The 17853-nt window shown below is 47.0% G+C and overlaps 1 protein-coding gene across 2 annotated transcripts in view; it reads right to left on the bottom strand.

Annotated features, from left to right (window-relative positions):
* Nucleotides 1–7700: 7700 nt before the first annotated feature.
* Nucleotides 7701–17853, bottom strand: part of LOC135908445 (uncharacterized) — a 121704-nt gene continuing 111551 nt past the window's right edge. For both annotated transcript variants that reach the window (XM_065440218.1, XM_070529767.1), the window contains 3 exons: nt 15501–15601; nt 13751–13885; nt 7701–7863 (listed from right to left, as the gene is read on the bottom strand). In XM_065440218.1, coding sequence (XP_065296290.1) covers nt 7767–7863; nt 13751–13885; nt 15501–15601 — 333 coding nt within the window. In that variant the 3' untranslated portion in view covers nt 7701–7766. The remainder of the gene's footprint in view (nt 7864–13750; nt 13886–15500; nt 15602–17853) is intronic.

The raw sequence follows: 17853 nt of genomic DNA, 5'->3' as shown, positions 1-17853 counted from the left end.
AAGAGCCGCCATGGACCTGGACGCCGCAGCCACTTTTGTTTATTTGGACAGCGTTGCCAGCACAAATAACGGATTCTGGAGCGGTGGTTTCGTTCGCAGCGGTTACGGCAAACAGTAGTTTCGTTTTAACTCTGTGCAAAGCTGTCGACAATGAAAAGCACCGGCTACACCGCAATGGACGGATGATCTGTTGACGACCAACACACCGACGGAAAAAATCATCGGAGTGTGCGCACGATAATGAAAAGCATGTCCCGGAGGAAGACGTGCGCCAAGGATACGCTAATCATTCACGAGAACCGCGGCGTTTGCACTGCTCGGGTGAAAAATATAAACGCGGTTTGCTGATTCCTGCACTAAATAAGAGCGCGTTGACATAGTAAGCATTTGTTTTCTTGATGCCATCGATAATTAGACAATAGTTTAATTTGGACATTTTTTTCTGTCAGGGAAATTCAAATTCACAAGACTTTACAGCCATACCTGGGATGTATCACTCTTTTCAAGGAGTTTTTGGGGTTTCAAAGAAATGTGCTTCAGGGCCCCCCTTTATGCATCTAAATACAAAGAATGCGTCAACAAAAATAGAAAAGGAACAAAACCAAATAGTATGCTACGTACCAGAATGTAACTTTATTGAATACTGTACAGCTCTTAATGATACAGATTAGATTGTGCCACACAATCAGCACTTTATCAATTAAAAGTCATGCAAACAGTACCCATAGAAGTATTCAAATATATGAATGTAGCAAATGGCAAGAGTTGTATAAAAGAATAGCAGCAGTGTTCATGGCATCTTCAGAATAGTTCATACACGGAAGAAGCCTGCATAGTTGCACTGCTCGATAAATGTTAAAAAATTATGTATATACATATGAAGCCGAGTAAAAAAATTATGAAGCTGTCGCAGAACACAGCAGTGAAGTTTTGTAATGATAATGAATGATAATTCTTTGAAGCTCTCTGTATTTTCTGAAGACGGCTGTAGAAGAAGAAGAAGAAGAAACTTTAGTAAAGAATGGCCCGGCAGTTCTTGATGTGGTGGCCTCAGGTGACGGCTCGAAGTTCTTGGACTCGAGCGGCATCTTCGGATTGCCGTACGGCCCAGAGCTGGTCTGCCAGCTCTGAACTTCTGATAGCCGCCTCCCAGCGGCGGCGACGCCTACGGAGAAGGTCCCCGGCGGCTCCCGCATCCGGGGCGGCGTCGGGAAGAACGGAGCTCGAGCCTTCTACTCTGGCAACAGCCGCGATTATGGACGCGTCGCCAACGGAGCTGCTTTGATTACCGTTGTTGCCGGTACACTCCCAGAGCATGTGTCGCAGCGTTGCTCTGCGTCCGCATGTTTTACACGCGTCTGTTGGGTACAAACGCGGATAGCAGTGGTGTAAGATAGCGGGGCTAGGGTAGGTGTGTGTCTGGAGCAAGCGTAACGTCACGGCCTCGTTCCTGTTCAGTTTATCGTGCGGTGGCGGGAATCTGCGTCTTTCGAGTCTGTAGTGTTGGGTGAGGTCTCTGAACGTGGTTAGGCGATCGCCCCACGCCCAGTGTGTTTCTTGTTGCTGTGTTTCTGTTGTTGTGTCCCGATCCGGCAGATCCGATGCCCCGCTCTCGGGGGCGGAGGCGGCCACATAATCAGCGGCGGCTCGGCGTGTGAGACCTCGAGCCGTGGCGTGGGCCGCCTCGTTTCCCGCTAGCGGAACATCGGTGTGTGCCGGGGTCCAGAGGAGGAAGACCGTAGAATTTTAGGGTTGCGAGGGCGATGACGAGTCGCCGTCGTCAGAAATTTGGAGTATGCGGGCCGCTTCCCGCGAGACACGACCGCGCGCGAAGCCGCGGATTGCCGCCTGCGAGTCGCTGATCACGATCGCAGCGTTCGGCACCGCGACGAGCGCTAGGGCTATGGCGGCTTCTTCGGCCGCTTCCGTGTGTTCCGTGGTCACCGTGGCGCTCGCGAGGCACCTACCCGAGCGGTCTACAACCGCTATCGCGTGCGCGCTTCTCCCTCCTCCATATCGCGCCGCGTCTACGTACACCGCCTCGTTGCTGTTACCAAACTTCTTCTGAAGGTCGCTTGCTCGTTTGTTGTGTCTCCCGGCGTGGTGCGTCGGGTGCATGTTCTTGGGAAGCGGCGGGATGATCAGGCGGTCGCGAACAGAGGCGGGAACCGCCATCTTTTCTCCATGCTGAGTGTGGTACGCGATGCTGAGCGACTCGAGGATGCATCGACCTGCCTTTGACCTGGATAATCGTTCGTATTGCGCAATGTCGTGCGCCTCGATTAACTCGTTGAGAGAGTTGTGAACTCCGAGCTCTAGAAACTTGTCGGTGCTCGCGTTGAGTGGAACGCCGACCGCCCTCTTGAAAGTCTTTCGGATCATGCATTCGACTTTGTTTTTTTCGGACCCGATCCACCTCAGGTAGGGGGCAACATACGTTATGCGGCTTATCGCGTACGCCTGCACGAGACGGATCGCGCACTCTTCACGCATACCATTGCGTCTGTTCGTGATGCGACGCAAGAGTCGGATGGTGTCATCTACCGAATGACGAAGTATTCGCACCGTCTCTCCGTTATGGCCGTTTGCCTGCAGGTGTAACCCTAGGATTCTAATTTTCTCTACGTGCGGTACGGGAGTACCATCTGCCAATGTAATGCGTATTTTGGAATATTCCCGTTCCTGTTCGCGCAGGGTTTTACGACCTCTCCTTGTGGGTTTGTAGAGTAAGAGTTCGGACTTGGTAGCCGAGCACTCGAGGCCCGTTCCACGCAAGTAATTCTGAACCGCATCTACTCCTGCCTGTAGCGTTCGCTCGACGTGACCGTCACATCCCCCTCCGGGAACCCAGAGGGTGATGTCATCCGCGTAGAGACTGTGATGTAATCCTTCTATTTCTGTTAATTTCTCGGGTAGACCAAGTAGAACTAAATTAAAGAGTAATGGTGATATGACGGATCCTTGCGGCGTGCCGCACGGACCCGTCTGAAATTCCGGTGATTCCTCGTCACCGACGACGACGCATGCGCGCCTGCCCATGAGGAAATCTCTAACGTAATTAAACATTATTTGGCCTAGTCCTAATGTTCTAATTGTTTTTAAGATCGCTTCGTGCTTAACACTGTCAAAGGCCTTTTTAATATCTAAGCCTAGAATTCCCTTAGTGGAGCTGGTAGTGTCGTCTACGATCTGTTGTTTAAGTTGAAGCAATACGTCCTGTGCGGAGAGGTTGCGGCGGAATCCTGGCATGGTGTGCGGGAACGCGTCATGATCTTCGAGAAAGTCGGTCACGCGGGTGAGAACTCCGTGTTCCATGACTTTGCCGACGCAAGACGTAAGCGAAATCGGTCTTAGATTATCGAGCGTAACTTGCTTGCCAGGTTTAGGAATCATGATAACGCGGGCCCGTTTCCACGCTTCGGGAAGAGAACCCTCGCGCCAGCACTCATTGACGTAGGCCGCGAGTCGGGAGATTGACTCGTCGTCTAGGTTTCGGAGAGTCTTGTTGGTAACCCGGTCCGGGCCGGGCGCCGATCGAGTGTTGAGTTCGACCAGGACTAACCGAATTTCCGATTCGCTAAATTCCGCGTCCAGTTTCTTGTTTGTGACGCCGTCGTACTCAGCGTACTGGATGCTTTCGGCTTTCTTAAAGTAACGGTCACGTATGGCGTCAAGGAAGTTATCGCCTTTATAATCTCTTAAGAGTCTACGAGTCTTGTGGCCTTGAGCGGCCCGAGTCTCCTCCGGATTTAATAGGTGTCTAAAAAGGCGCCAAGCGCTCGCCCCGGTCATCTGCCTCTCGAGGCCATTGCACGTGTCTTCCCATTGTGCCCTGCATACCTGAAGTGCGTGTTCTTCGATGCCTCTGTCTAACTGCGCTATGCGTTTGCGCAACGCCTTATTATGTCTTTGGCATTTCCATCTCTTTAGGAGGGCTCGCTTTGCTTCCCACATGTGTAGGAGCCTGCTGTCAATTATTTCGAGGTTCGCCTCGGGCGGAACGTCGCTCGTTGCTGCGCCTACGTCCCTCCTGAGCGTCTCGGTCCACTCGTCCATGTCCGTAATCGGCTTATCGCCTCGCCCCGCTTCTTTTCGTTTCTTGCGGAACGTGTCCCACTTCACGAGCTTGAGCTAACGACCTTTGCCCTCAGGGTAAGTACCACGACCGCTCGGGCCCGTGCCTATCGTTATCTCGATCAGCGCATGGTCGCTCCCCAAATCTTCCTGCGTGTTTTGCCAGTGCGCTGTTGTTACATTTGAAACAAACGCAAGGTCTGGTAACGTATCGGCACTCACGCTGTTCCCTCTGCGTGTAGGATCGGCGGGATTCGCGATCAGTGCAAGCATTTGGTCTTGCGAGTCTTCCCAAAGGTGTTTCCCTTGGGTGTTTCTCGGGTGTAGCCCCAGGCTCCGTGGGGCGCGTTAAAGTCGCCCGCAACAAGTAGAGGCTCACCGCCGGAAGCCGCGCGCGCGGCCCGCAGTAGGTCCCCGAATCTGTGCTGCAGCGTGGGTTTACTACACACGTTAAGGACGAAGAGTCCTCGGCCGCTCTTAGGGATTAATTCTACGAACACGTGAGGGATATTTACGCAGGCAAGTTCTCGCTGCGCCACAGTGACATTACGCCGAACGAGCACGGCGGCGACCCGCAACGGGCGTGGCGGAGGAGACGGCCGGCGCGGCACCATCGCCCCCGGCCCAGCGCCGCCCGCCACGCGGGGTGTAGCCCGTTTCCTTCTTTGCCTGTTCTCCGTCGCGGTTGCGTCTATGGCTTTGTAGCCAGCTAGTTTAACCGGATGGTTTGTCTCCTGTAAAAGGATCACGTCTGGTTTCGTCTCGCGGCTGCGTATGAATTGCTGGAGATTCCCCTGCTTCCTCCTGTAGCCCCGGCAGTTCCACTGCCAGATTGTGTATTGTTGTTTAACAGTGTTAGTGTGCTTCGTTGCGTGTGTAGCCATGGTGATGCCTGTATTTAATTTAACCCGTCACTATCGAGGCGACTTGGTTCCTGCTGCGGTTGCAGCTGCGGTTGCGTCTCTACGTCTGTGAGCGTGTTTTGCTGCTGCTGATTGTGTTGTTGCTGTCTAGCGTATGGCTTGCTCATTGTTCTGATTGGTCTGCCTGCAGCTGGCGACAGCCTCGTTTCTATGTCGTCTATGCGCACCAAGTGCGCGGCGAACATTTGTGTTATTTGGTCAGAGAGCTTAGCTAGCGCGGTATTGAACATTTCGTTCATAAGAGCCGTCTGTGTTGTAAAACGTTCCTCGAGGCTCTTCTCAATATTGTCCACACGTTTCTGTAGTTTCTCATAACGGCCGTATCCCTGTTCGCTGTCGGGTCTTGCGGGATCTAGTGCGATCCTTTTCGCGGTAACTGGACGATCATCGCGTTCATCCGCCGTCTCCCTCGAGCTGCCCTCGTTGTCCGTGTCCATCCCGGCCGGCTCAGGCCGTGATGGAGTCGGTGATCGAGGCGCTGAGGTCGGCGGCATCGTCGTTTGACGTTGCGATGGTTGCTGCGGTTGTGGAGCCTCGCCTTTCAATTTGATATTCTCCTCTCTAAGGAGCGCATTTTCGCGTTTAAGCTCTGCAATTATCAATTCTAATGGCTCTAGACGTTGTTTTAGGACTCGCTCTATCGCTCGCTCGAGCTCGTTCCCACCGCCGCCGCCAACAGCGGGCCTGCCAGAGCGGCCCGCCGAAGCGCCTCCGCCGCCGGGAGAAGCGGCGACAGCCGCCCAGCTCACCTGTTGCCCAGTGCTCCTGTGAACTTGCTGCTGCCATGGCTGCTGCTGCTGACTTTGTTGGTTGATGTGGCCCACAGCTGCGGTGCCCAGACCGCCGCCACCGCGCGTCATCGACGTACTTTCCGGCCTCTGTGCTCGGTTGCGAGAGCGGGATCGAGATCGGGATTTTCCCGCACGGCCCTTCCCACCGAGGCTATAGTCGAGCGTCCTCTTCGGTTGTCGGTGACTGAATGGCGGTCTATCTTTGGAAAATTGAGGTAGTAGCTGTCGTTGCCATTACAGTCGCTGCTGCTGTTGTAACCGCTGCCGTACGCTGTGGCTGCTTCTTCCTCTTCTTGTCTTTTTCGCTCTAGTTGGCGACGCTTGACTACGTATGGGGTCTTGTACCTCGCCTTGCACCTGCGGTCTCCCGTGAAGTGTCCCTTGCCGCACAGTCGACACCGCGGCTCGCATTGATGGTCAGGCGACGGATTGTTGCGTCCGCATCCACGGCAAATCTTGTCGTTGGGATTGGGGCACACGTCGGCGCGGTGTCCCAGCTTGCCGCACTCGTAGCACACGTCAATCTGCTTCCTGTAGAGGGAGCATCTGACGAGCATAGGTCCGTAATATACGTATCTCGGTACGTGGAATCCGTCGAACAAAACGATTATGTTGTCGGTGTTGCTCATGCGTTTCGCGTGCAGCACGTACTCCGGGGTTGCGCTGCGTCACTAGATTAGCGATGATGTCTACCGGGCTCTCGCTCTTGGAAATGTTCCTAATCAGGCCCTTGGAAGTGTTCTCCGGGGCGGCTTGATAGCTATTCGCCTCGAACTCTCGGTCTCCGATGCACAGCTTGCTAATGGCTCCGTAGCATTTGGCTCTGTCTTCAGACGGCGTGCTGAGCACCACCACGTTCTGTTTAACGTTGAGGCAGATGCTATCTTCGCCGGCCGCTTCTCTGCCTACACCCGCCGCGTTACGTAGGCAGCAGTAAATGCGATCCGTGCCGTAATCGCGCACGTTGAAGCCGCCTCGAGGGCGTACGACGATTTTGTAATCGTCCGGCGGTAACTCTGGCATTCGGCTTGCCATGGCAACCTGCTGCACTTGACGGGCGTACTTCCTTTTGTACTGCGCTGTGGTGACTCCCGTAGTCGACGTGGCTACCGTCCGTGGCTGCATGTGCACATGCTGGTTATGCGCCGACTCGGTCGCACCGTCGGCCTGTTTCTTCCTCTTGACATCGCACCACCCCGCTCCCTTGCCGAAATCTTCCGGCCTAATATCTGTTCCTTCTACCTGTACAACTTCCATTGAACGTCAGGAAAGGCCTGGCACCTTGCCGTCGGAGTCTGGGAGCTCCAATGAGGTCCGGCGGCACGGTAGGCTTGGCACGCCCCGCCGCCGCGGCGGCCGGGCAATAGTAGCCTACGTGGAGATAGGCTTAGCTCGCCCCGCCTGCGTGGCGGGACAAAAGGCGCTGCTTATCGGCCAGAAGATGGGCCCACCTGGCGAAACTTGGTGTTGGGGGAGTCCTGAAGAGTCCGCCGATCGCTGGTAAGAAGAATTACCACGAGAAGCTCGATAATCCGCCAAAAACATAGGAATGATTGGCCAATCACGTAATAACCAGCCATGAATGTGCCCATTCTGTTGCATAATACATCCTATTGGTGTTAATTGCATTGTATTTGAGGTAAAAAGCATGAGTGAGGTAATTAAGAAAGACAGCACAAACACTATACAATACACCTGTTGTACACTACTGCAAATGTGCACATGGTGAATCCAAATTTCACAGGGGAAGATTAAAACTACGTTAAAACACTCATGCTGTACAAGAAACTACGAAGAAAGCAACCACACTGGACTTTCGAATAATACACAGTTGTGGCAAATAATAAATAGCTTGCAAAAATTGCACGGAGCTACAGCCTGCCAGTTTTGCAAGACAGCTTAAAGCCACAGCCACCGAGACTGTTAATTTATACAAACTCCAAACCAGCTTGCAAGCCAGGTCGACAACTTTTGGCAGTCATATCCCCACGAAGCTCTGAATCTCGTCAACCAGTCGAACCAAGTACTTGGGACCAGGGTTGACGCGTGCAGTGATCCGGCGTATCTTCTCCGTCCTGCAGATTTGCGGAAGTTGAAAACAGTGCAGGGCTAAAGCAATGAGCAAAATACAGCACAGCTTCTATATTGCAAGCACGTTTGTGGACAGAGACTCATTTTTGCCAGTTATGTCAAGTGGTGGCTCAGGAAGAGCAGCAGACATGCTTCAGGTGAATCTCGCTCCCTGCATTACTCAATGCGTGCCTTCCTTTCACGTCGACGTGCCATGCACATTGCTACAAACCAACACTTTGTTGAAGGCAACACCAGGCTTCACGAGGTGCTTGACATGCCGCCTGCCAGCTTCCATACGTAACGCATGCAGAAGCCTGCGATACCATTCCTTTTAAGAAGAAACTGCCGATTCCCAACAACAATAAATATGCAGGGATTTACCCTGCAAGTATCGCTGATCGTCAATAACCGTCAATTTCTAGAACAAACAAAACACTGGGCGAAGCTAAATGCGCACCAGTACGTCTGGCACAGAAATGGTAAAATTTTGGTGCGCAAAGCCAATGGTGATTCAGTGATTGTAGTGCGCAGTGCACATGATCTTCCTACATAATTCTTCTTATCACGTTATAGCCATGTGTATGAAAGGTATTTTTGATGTTTGCCTTGGCTAATCGCAGTGACTTTCTTCCTGATGAGGTAAGCACCGTTGTAGCAAGTAATAACAAAACTTCCCTCAAATGTCTTCACTTAAACACCCGTTCACTGTGTAACAAGGAAACCGATATTGACGCTTTTATTTCTAGCTTTTCTTTTTTGTTTGATGTCATGTTGACGGAAACTTGGTGTAAAGACGGCCAAAATAACTACACATTCTCCTCTTATCAGTCGTTGTCGTTAAATCGATCCACGCGTCGTGGTGGTGGTGTTATGTTGCTGATAAAGCCGGGTGTCAATAGTGAACTGCTTGATTCGTTCTGCGTTGTTTGCAATGACTTTGAAATACTCTCAGCACGTGTGAACAAACAGGTATTTTCTGTTTGCTATAGGTCTCCTGATGGAAATGCTCTGAACTTCTTTCACTTTTATGAGCAATTCCTGGATTTCATTTCTAACAATGGTTACTATGTGATTTCGGGCGGTGATTTTAATATTGCTATGCTGGCAAATACTAATCTGCAAAAAGCAATGGAAACGCTCATTATCTCAAATGGGTGTGAGAACACCATTACATTACCCACAAGAGTAACAAAAGACTGTGAAACATTACTTGACCTTTTCATAACAAACATTGACAAAACGAACATCACGACGGCAGTTGTATCATCCGATCTTAGTGATCACCTCCCGATGATTCTCGATACAGAAACACAGTATGGAAGCCCGTAAAATCCGACAGCGCGTTGTTTGTCAACCCATTAGGAAGGCTGGTCTAGACAGTTTTAGAAACGAATTACGGCAGTTTGACTTTGAATTGCTTCTGGAAATAGAAAATGCTGATGACACATACAACAGGTTTATTAATAAAATAACGGAGGTTTATAAGAAACATTTCCCGCTGAAAACGTTTACCCTGGGTAGAAATATTCGTAAGCCCTGGATTACACCCGCACTGCGCAGCAAAATTAACTACAAGAACTCGCTTTACCATAGTTTTGTTAAAACAAAAGATCCGAATCTTCTCAAGAAATATAAAACATATCGAAATAAACTAAACAAGGAGATCAGAACGAGCAGATCTCGTTACCTTTACTCTGAATTCGAGTGTTGTCTATACAAAAGTGATCAACTGTGGAAAAAACTAAATATCTTTATAAGGCCTAGAAGATCGACACCAGGTATCTGGAAATTGTCATTGGATAGCAGAGAAGTAAGCGGCAACGCATTTGCCAATTCTTTTAATGATCACTTCCTTCAGTATTCTGACTGTGGAGTACTCAATGAGTTCATCGACTTCATGCCTGCTCACAACCAACGTTGCGCTTTTCTCAGTCCAGTAACCACATCCGACGTGATGTCAGTTTTTTCCTCTCTTAAAAATAGTCCAAGCTGTGACGCAGAACTTATGCAAATTTGTCCAATTAAATATGTTTTTGACATTCTGTGTCCCTATATAACTTACATTTTTAACATCTGCTTGTGGAGCGCCTTATTTCCGAAAAGAATGCTAATTTAAAAAGTGACTGTACTGTTCAAAAAGGGTGATGCGAATGACATGGGTAATTATCGACCAATTTCTGTACTACCCATATTCTCTAAGGGATTGGAGAAAGTTATCCATATTCGAATGTCCAGCTTCCTTGATAAACGCAATTTAATCTCACCTGCACAGTTTGGATTCAGCAAAAGCAAATCTACGGAAATGGCGTTACTTGAACATAAAGAATTTATTTTACCACAATTTGAAAAACAAATGTTAGTACTAGGTATTTATGTGGATTTTTATAAAGCCTTTGACTGTATTCATCACTGTACACTACTTAAGAAACTTGAAATATATGGGATCCGCGGACATTTCCTGCAACTAATTTATCATACCCTAGTCACCGGCAAGAGTTTGTAAGAATTGAATCATATCAATCTGACTTAAAATTTATTATTAGAGGTGTTCCCCAAGGGAGCATTTTGGGTCCACTGCTCTTTAATATTTACATCAACGACCTTACAAATATCTGTACAAAATCAAAATATATTTTATATGCGGATGACGCCAGTATTTTTATGACAGCTCCCGATTGTTATCAACTGGTAAGTGCAGCAAACTCCTTCCTTATACACCTGAAAAAATGGTCAATAGCAAACCAGCTGAAAATTAATGTTAATGAAAGAAAATCTGTTATATTTAGGCCGAAATTGAAACAGTTCAACACTCCAATGAACTTAACGTATGGGGGCGAACCACTACAAATAACTGATCAGATTAAAATCCTTGGCGTAACTTTTTCCAATAATATGCTTTGGGATAACCACATTGACGCTGCTTTGACCAAGTTAACTCATGTAGCTGGAGTCTTATCTCACCTAAGAACATACCTGCCATTCAAGTTGAAACATCTCTATAATTCGCTTTTTTACTCTCATCTAAATTACTGTTTATTGGTTTGGGGCAGAACTACTCAAACTAACTTACAGAAACTTTTTGTCCTCCAGAAAAAAAGTCAGACTGCTTTATGACTTACCGTATAACAGCCATACACACAGTTTTTTTTTCAAAAAACAAACATTATACATGTAAAAAATCTTTATGACTATAAGTTAACACTAGCCTTCAAACGCGAAGTATTTAAAAATAGAACTTTTCTACGTGACTTATCATCACTAAAAGAAAACATTTTCATACACATCACCCGGCACAAAGAAAAATGGAATGTTTTAACCCCTCGAGCTAACTACTTTACAGAAAAACTGTCCTTCACCCTGCCCACCCTCCTGAATATTTACAGCAAAACTACCACTGATATTTTAAAAATAAGTAATGCTGCAATACGGCAACACCATGTATAAGGTATCTAATCTTTCTCATTGGCTGATTTTTTGTGTTCATTCCTAGTGTCCATTTCGGTGCCTATGTTTCTTTTTGATGTTCCTTCCTGTAACCTTTTTTACTGACGTCTTGTAGAAGGGGCTGCGGGCGCCTGTCAAGCTGCCGTTTGTTCGTGCAGCTTTTACCTGCAGCCTCCTCCATCTTGCTTGATGGGAAATAAGCATTATTATTATTATTATTATTATTATTATTATTATTATTATTATTATTATTAAAATGCACAAAGCGCCATTCTATCACCTCGTTCTTCTTCCAATGGAGTGTCGAGTCTTGGAAGAAAACTTGATGCATGGCTAAGGCTAACTGATACGCATGTGTGCTGGATGTATTGCCGAATGTCAGAAAAACCAATTTTAAATTTTCACTCCGCACATTCCAAGGTGGTAAAAAACGGCATTGCGGTTTCGGTTCTATTTTCCGCACTCTCGAAATCGTGTTTTCACAAGACGTCTAAGAGTTTCTTAACACAACTGGAGCGTTTGAGAGCGGCAGGTTTTCGAGAGAATGCTATCCGCATGACAGTACAGAAGCTTGTTAAACGTGTAAAACTAGCAGCACCCACAAAAATGAATAATCTAGAGCCTGCCGAAAAGAAGAAAAAACTGGTTGTTATTCCATATGTTCATAAACTATCACATAATCTCAGGAATGTAGCAGGCAGATTTGATATAAATGTTGTTTTTTCCGCCCCTAACAAGTTGAACGAAATTTGTGGTAAGATCGATAGGAAATTGGCCCAGGCTGCCTCCACTCATGCTGGGAAAGGCTGTACTGTTAAGCATATCTCCCCGTTAGTGCACTGTAGAATGGGAGTCGTTTATGAACTTCCATTTTCCTGCGGTCAGGTATACATCGGTCAAACAGGTTGTTGCCTCAATATTAGATTGTCTTAACATAGGCGCTCACTAACGGGTAATGCCTACTCGCATGTCACGCGGCATTGCTCTGAGCATGGGTGCACTCCAATATATAAAGACACCACAATACTTTCCAAGCACAAAAATCAGACTACGAGAGAGATTATTGAGGCCTTCTATATCAGGAAAAAAGGGTCGCGTTTTATAAGCATACCATCGATAAATTTGCATGATAGTGAACTTGAATTTTTAAGCCGCTTCATAATGTAGCATTACATTGAATGGTTTTGCGTGTTTTTTGCCTGCGCACTGATAATGACGCCATAGATGGGAGAGCACGTGACTATGGGTTGTGTACATAAGTGTATGTGTGCCTTCAAATAAAGTTAGTTGTGAGTTCAGCGCTGTCCTGTGTGTTCCTGCCTTCTGTCACCGTCTTTTTGCGCTGCGCCTTCAAGATGTTCAACCAGTACCAACTCGCCCAAATGTCGATCCTTCTACAAACACAAAAGCTTTATACAGTGCACAAAGCAATTAGCATGCAGAGTATGTGAAATAGTTGGTCTTGACTCAAACTTGCAGAGAATTTTTACCTGCAAATTAGTGGCAGATATCAAAATAGTGTACATACAGTCTTCATCATAGGTAAAGGGACTGACAACGAATTTTAATGGCACCCATTTTTTTAGTGTAATAGAAAGCTTACTGGTCGGAGTGTTTAATAATGAACTGCACTAACGCGGAAAATGCCATGGAAACATTTTTTTTTTATCAGAACCTTTATATCTGCAGTGAGGATGTAGTCTTTCACTAGAAGCACTCTAAAAATGGCGATAGGCAAGTGCAATAGTGATCATATGCCTACATTAGTGGTAGGCAGACGATAAGTATGGCCGTGCTGTAACACAGTATATGTAGTTGTGTTTATGAAGCCGACGTTCCTGCAACGCATGTTTTCCCAAATTGTTAGACGATTTCTGCGATGATGGCTACGCGTTTTACTGTCCAACTGCTTTCGTTTTAACCAGTCAAGAAAAAAACCAATTGCATCGAAAACGAAACGACGCCTTTACACGTGATACGGAGTACTGCATGTTGCCATAGCCACACGTGCATTTATTTCCAAAGTGTAGAATGTGCAAGTGTAATCATACACCACCATTTTCGCCACTTCCTGGTTTGAGACTTCTTTTTGACAATTTAAAATTAAGATTCCTACTTAAAGCGTGAACAGCGTGCTGGATTCTTATCACTATAAATCACGGTAATTTCATTTTCCATCAATGTCCCGCAACACGTTCTGGCCAGTTGTCAGTCCCTTTACCATAATTGTAATTGAAGACCACGACACGCCACATGCTGTCTCGATCATCCTGAGTTGTTGACAAAGCATTATAAAAGCCTTCTATACGTTGCCAAAAATGCAGTCGAATTGTTTTTTTTTTCATTCTTGCTTGTATTTCATTATTCCGATGCACGAAAGAAATTTTTTCATTCAATTACAAAGTCTGAACCAGGAAAGGATTAAGAAAAGTTTGCAACACTCACGGGATTACGTCATACTCGTCCGAGTACGGACGCATTGATGGCACGATCACAGCGTTCGGGTACGTGTCTATGTCGAACGGGAGGTCAAGGTGGAACCAGATTAGGCGGCGAGAGCCGATAATCTGGACTGAGAGCCTGCAATAATAATAATTTAAGAAAAAGGGGGGGGGGGGAGGAATTAGCAGATTCATGCAAACTCTTAGCAGGCATACATCGGGATCAGCATCCGCTACAAGTGAGTCGCTGAAGACTGGTGTGAAGACTTGTGTGAAGACGAGAAGATCACCGCTAGGCGGCACCGATGTGCTACCGCGAGCGCTGCCTGCACCCAGTCCATGGGTGTCGTGAAACAAATGCATAGCTCGTGCTATCAGCTTTATGGGCACGAGTCAAAGCACATAGAATTCCAATGCGTTTGCAGCGGCACCCCTGCTTTGGGAAACGCAAGTTTTGTGCTTGGTTTCGTCATGAGCAGCAGAGTACTCAGTGAAATAAAGCAGTGAGTACAGCGAAAAATTGGGCTAGTTGGTGTTACCGGTACCGATAAGCTTTAACTAATAACCACAATAGGGCAAACCGGACAAGGACAATAGCACAATGTCCTTGTCTAGTGTGTCATACCTCAGTGAGTAGTTTTATAAATATATGAAGTTTTATAAATGTATTTACTTTTTTATATTAGGAGTGTGCAAATAAACAATAGATTTCGAATCTAATCATGAAAAAATCAATTTTCTGAAATTAGATTCTGTATTTAGCTTTTTAACGAAGACTTATGCTTATAAATTTTGTGCAAGAAACATGGTGCTTCACACGCCCAAGAGGCTACTCACATTATGCAACAAGAATGTAGCTAGCTAAAAGTAATTTGGGTACCTAGGAGTCGGGATGTACTACCATAGTATACATTCTACTCCTGTTAAAGGGAACACTAAATTGATATGCCAGCACTAATAACTCAGTTCATATATGGAGCTTTGGAAAAAAAAATTATTGATAAAATTTCAGTCGTAAAGAATCAAGCCCTGCATGCCTCCAAAGCTGAAGAAACAGCGAAGTTGTCCGAAATACCTATGAAGCTTTCAATTTAATAGTAGGTCATACTGTGCTTAATGGCAATCTATTGCCTAGGAAGTTTTGCTTTTTAGTTTTCTTCCAGGGAAAGGAGGGAGTCTCCATCTTTACAGCAAGTCGTTTCTGTGGGTTACCAGCTTGGCAAGGCCAATCTGCGCAACGGACAAAAGCTGGAAATGCGCATCACGTCATGATCGACATCGCTCTGCACGGTCATTGCCGCACAGGCCGACAGCGTTAGGGGCCAACTCATGTGTTCGCAAATAGGGAAGTTATTAAAAAATAAAAAGACATTGTTTGGCAAACTTGTTTAACTCCGCAACATTTTTCTGATGGGTACGTCTGTCCAGTGTGGTGCCGAACAGCTTGTGCACACGTCTACAAGTCTAGCGACTTGCCGCTTTCGTCATGCGTTACATTATGGTTCGACCGTCAATCATGAGCAAGTTGAAACAGTAAAAACACAACTCAATACACTTAAGATCAGTGCAGAAGGCAAACAACGGTTTAAGATAAAAGTGAATTCATCACAAACACTTTCGCTATGGAAAGAAAGAAAAGACAATGTCCCCCTTTCAACAAATTATTCCTGCTTGTAAGTGGTATGCATTCAACAGAACGTGCGAACGATCACTAAACCACTGCTTCATACAGCAGAGCCGCAGCAACTACTCACACGGGGTACACAAAGGCACGGTGGTGACGCCTGGCGATGATGGATATGTCCCGGGTGATTGGCCAATAGCTTGCGAAGAAGCTTCCCACCTCTCCCAGCAGCTGTGAACAAGAAACAGCAAGCAGAGTGAGGCAACCTGTCACGTTCTCATTTGAACAAAGTTTTCTGTGGGAATCACTAGAGAATTCTGGTGCCGGTACACTCAAACCCACTTGAAACGATCCCAGGTGTAACAATCTATGGGTTATTACAACCACATTTCACGGCATTTACAACTTTCCGTCCCTGCCAATTTAAACTACATCCAGATATACTGTAGAAACCGGAATATAAGTCGAACTTTTTAATTAAAAAACCATTGCGAAAAGTCAACCCTCGTCTTATATACCGGACATTGGTGAAAAAACTGCGGAGGTCTTGCAACAATGGGCGGATGAAGTAAAGAAGCGCCTTCGTTATCGCCATCAGCAGCAGCGCGTCGTGGCCATCGCTACTAGTTGCGTCGTGGCGGCATTGTGGCACTGCCGATTTGCGTTTACATTGTCACAAAGTTATACTGGTTAAAGGCTCCTTTTTCACATTTGGTTTCAAAATGAGCGGAAGCCGACGACAAATCCCCGTCGCCTTCGAGAAAAAGGCGATTGAGTGTGCGGAAGCCCACGGCAACCTCGCGGCACAGCGCGAATTTGGAGTATCCGAAAATAGTATTCGGTACTGGCGCAGACAGAAGCAGCAAACAAACAGAAAACGCCATTTCGTGGACGGCCTGCAGCGGACCGCACAACTGGAAGACAAGGTTGCGGAGTTCGTCCGGGAGCTGCGTGTAAGATCACGGCCTGTGACAGCCGAATGCATCCATTTGAAAGCGGCAGAGATTGCGCGCGCGCCTCTGGACTGGGCAGCGAGAAGCACTCGTCATCCGACACTAGTTCGGACCACTCTGATTAAAGGCGTTGCTCTGATCCGGAGTAGCGCTTCCGCACTTTGTGCCCTTCTGCGCACTGTTCACCCGGCCAATTTTTTACAGCATCGCGCGACCCGCATGTTTGTCAGCACCTTATCATCACGGCACGGAGTGGCGAAATAGCGAAAGTAAGTGCATGTGTATACATGCGCGTATCTTGTTTGCTTCACCGCTCAGCGCCGTTAATAAGGTGCTGACAAGCATACTGTTAAAAACTGGCCTGGTGCACATGCGAGCAGCATTTAAATAAATACTGTCACTATTGTGCACGAGTCGCATTTGATTCAAGGTAAGGGTATGTTTCGGCACTTGTGCCATTGAAAAAGATTTTTTTTTTCATTTTTAGAATTAGCTAGTTGGGGTATCAACCTAGATTGCGGTCCGACCTATAGCCCGGTTTTTACGGTAATGAACATTCACAAAAATGCCACGGTGCTGCAAAGAACACTTCAAACCTGGTCGTTGTACAAGCAGAGCGCACACGAAGTTCTGAAGCACAGAAGTGCAACCGAACTCTGTGCACGGCAGCGCACCACCCACGAAAGTGCAGCTCTCTGTGCGACACCACGAACACTATGTTATGCGTACTGTTTGGACAATTTTGACGAATACGAACCAACGGCAGTTCAAGCGTTGCTTAGCACGCTGTCCAGTGCAGCAATCGTAGCAGCAAGACCTTTGCCACATGCCGGCATGCCGCAGTATTTTTCGCTTGCGGCCAACTAGAACACTTCTCTATTGTATGCAGAATCCGCTCGTGTCCCGCCGATAGTAATATATATCACAAGCCCTTGAAGGAAAAAGCGGCAGCAGAGGTGCTCATAGTTGACGACAGGTGATCAAAACCGGCAGGGCACCATTTAGAAGGAGCTACGACACTGTATTTTGTTTTTTAGATGGTTTTTTTAATGGGAACTTGCGGTTAGACGCGCAAATGTACCAGGAACAAAAAACCCATTTTCAAAGCAAAGTGGTATCGAAGCATACCTGCCAAAGCTGGCTATAGTGTCTTAATGTTCAGGCATTTTGAAGGGAGCGTCCACATATAACCAACTTACGATACGACAACTTTTCGTGGAACTATCAAGCCGATTACAAACGGGTGCGACTGTATATGACAGATGCAAGTGTGGGGGTTTGGAGAGCATGGAAATTACGAGCAACAGAAGGATTCGCCTGAACTCCATCCTGGCTTCAAGTACTGCGTCACACAGGTGACAATAAAATTGTTGCATGCGTGCACCAGGACCATGACCAACTTGTAGAATTTAGAAAAGAACAAGTGTTTAGAAAATTAAAGAGATGAAAGCATAATACAAATCATGACACTAGAATGTCTCAAGCTTCAAGCACGAGGATTAGACAAATCCACGTATACTAGCCATCATT

The sequence above is a fragment of the Dermacentor albipictus genome, unplaced genomic scaffold (genome assembly GCF_038994185.2).
Source record: "Dermacentor albipictus isolate Rhodes 1998 colony unplaced genomic scaffold, USDA_Dalb.pri_finalv2 scaffold_30, whole genome shotgun sequence".
Taxonomy (NCBI): Eukaryota; Metazoa; Arthropoda; class Arachnida; order Ixodida; family Ixodidae; genus Dermacentor; species Dermacentor albipictus.
The sequence above is the reverse complement of the archived record's forward strand: the minus strand, read 5'-3'. Positions and strand labels throughout refer to the sequence as shown.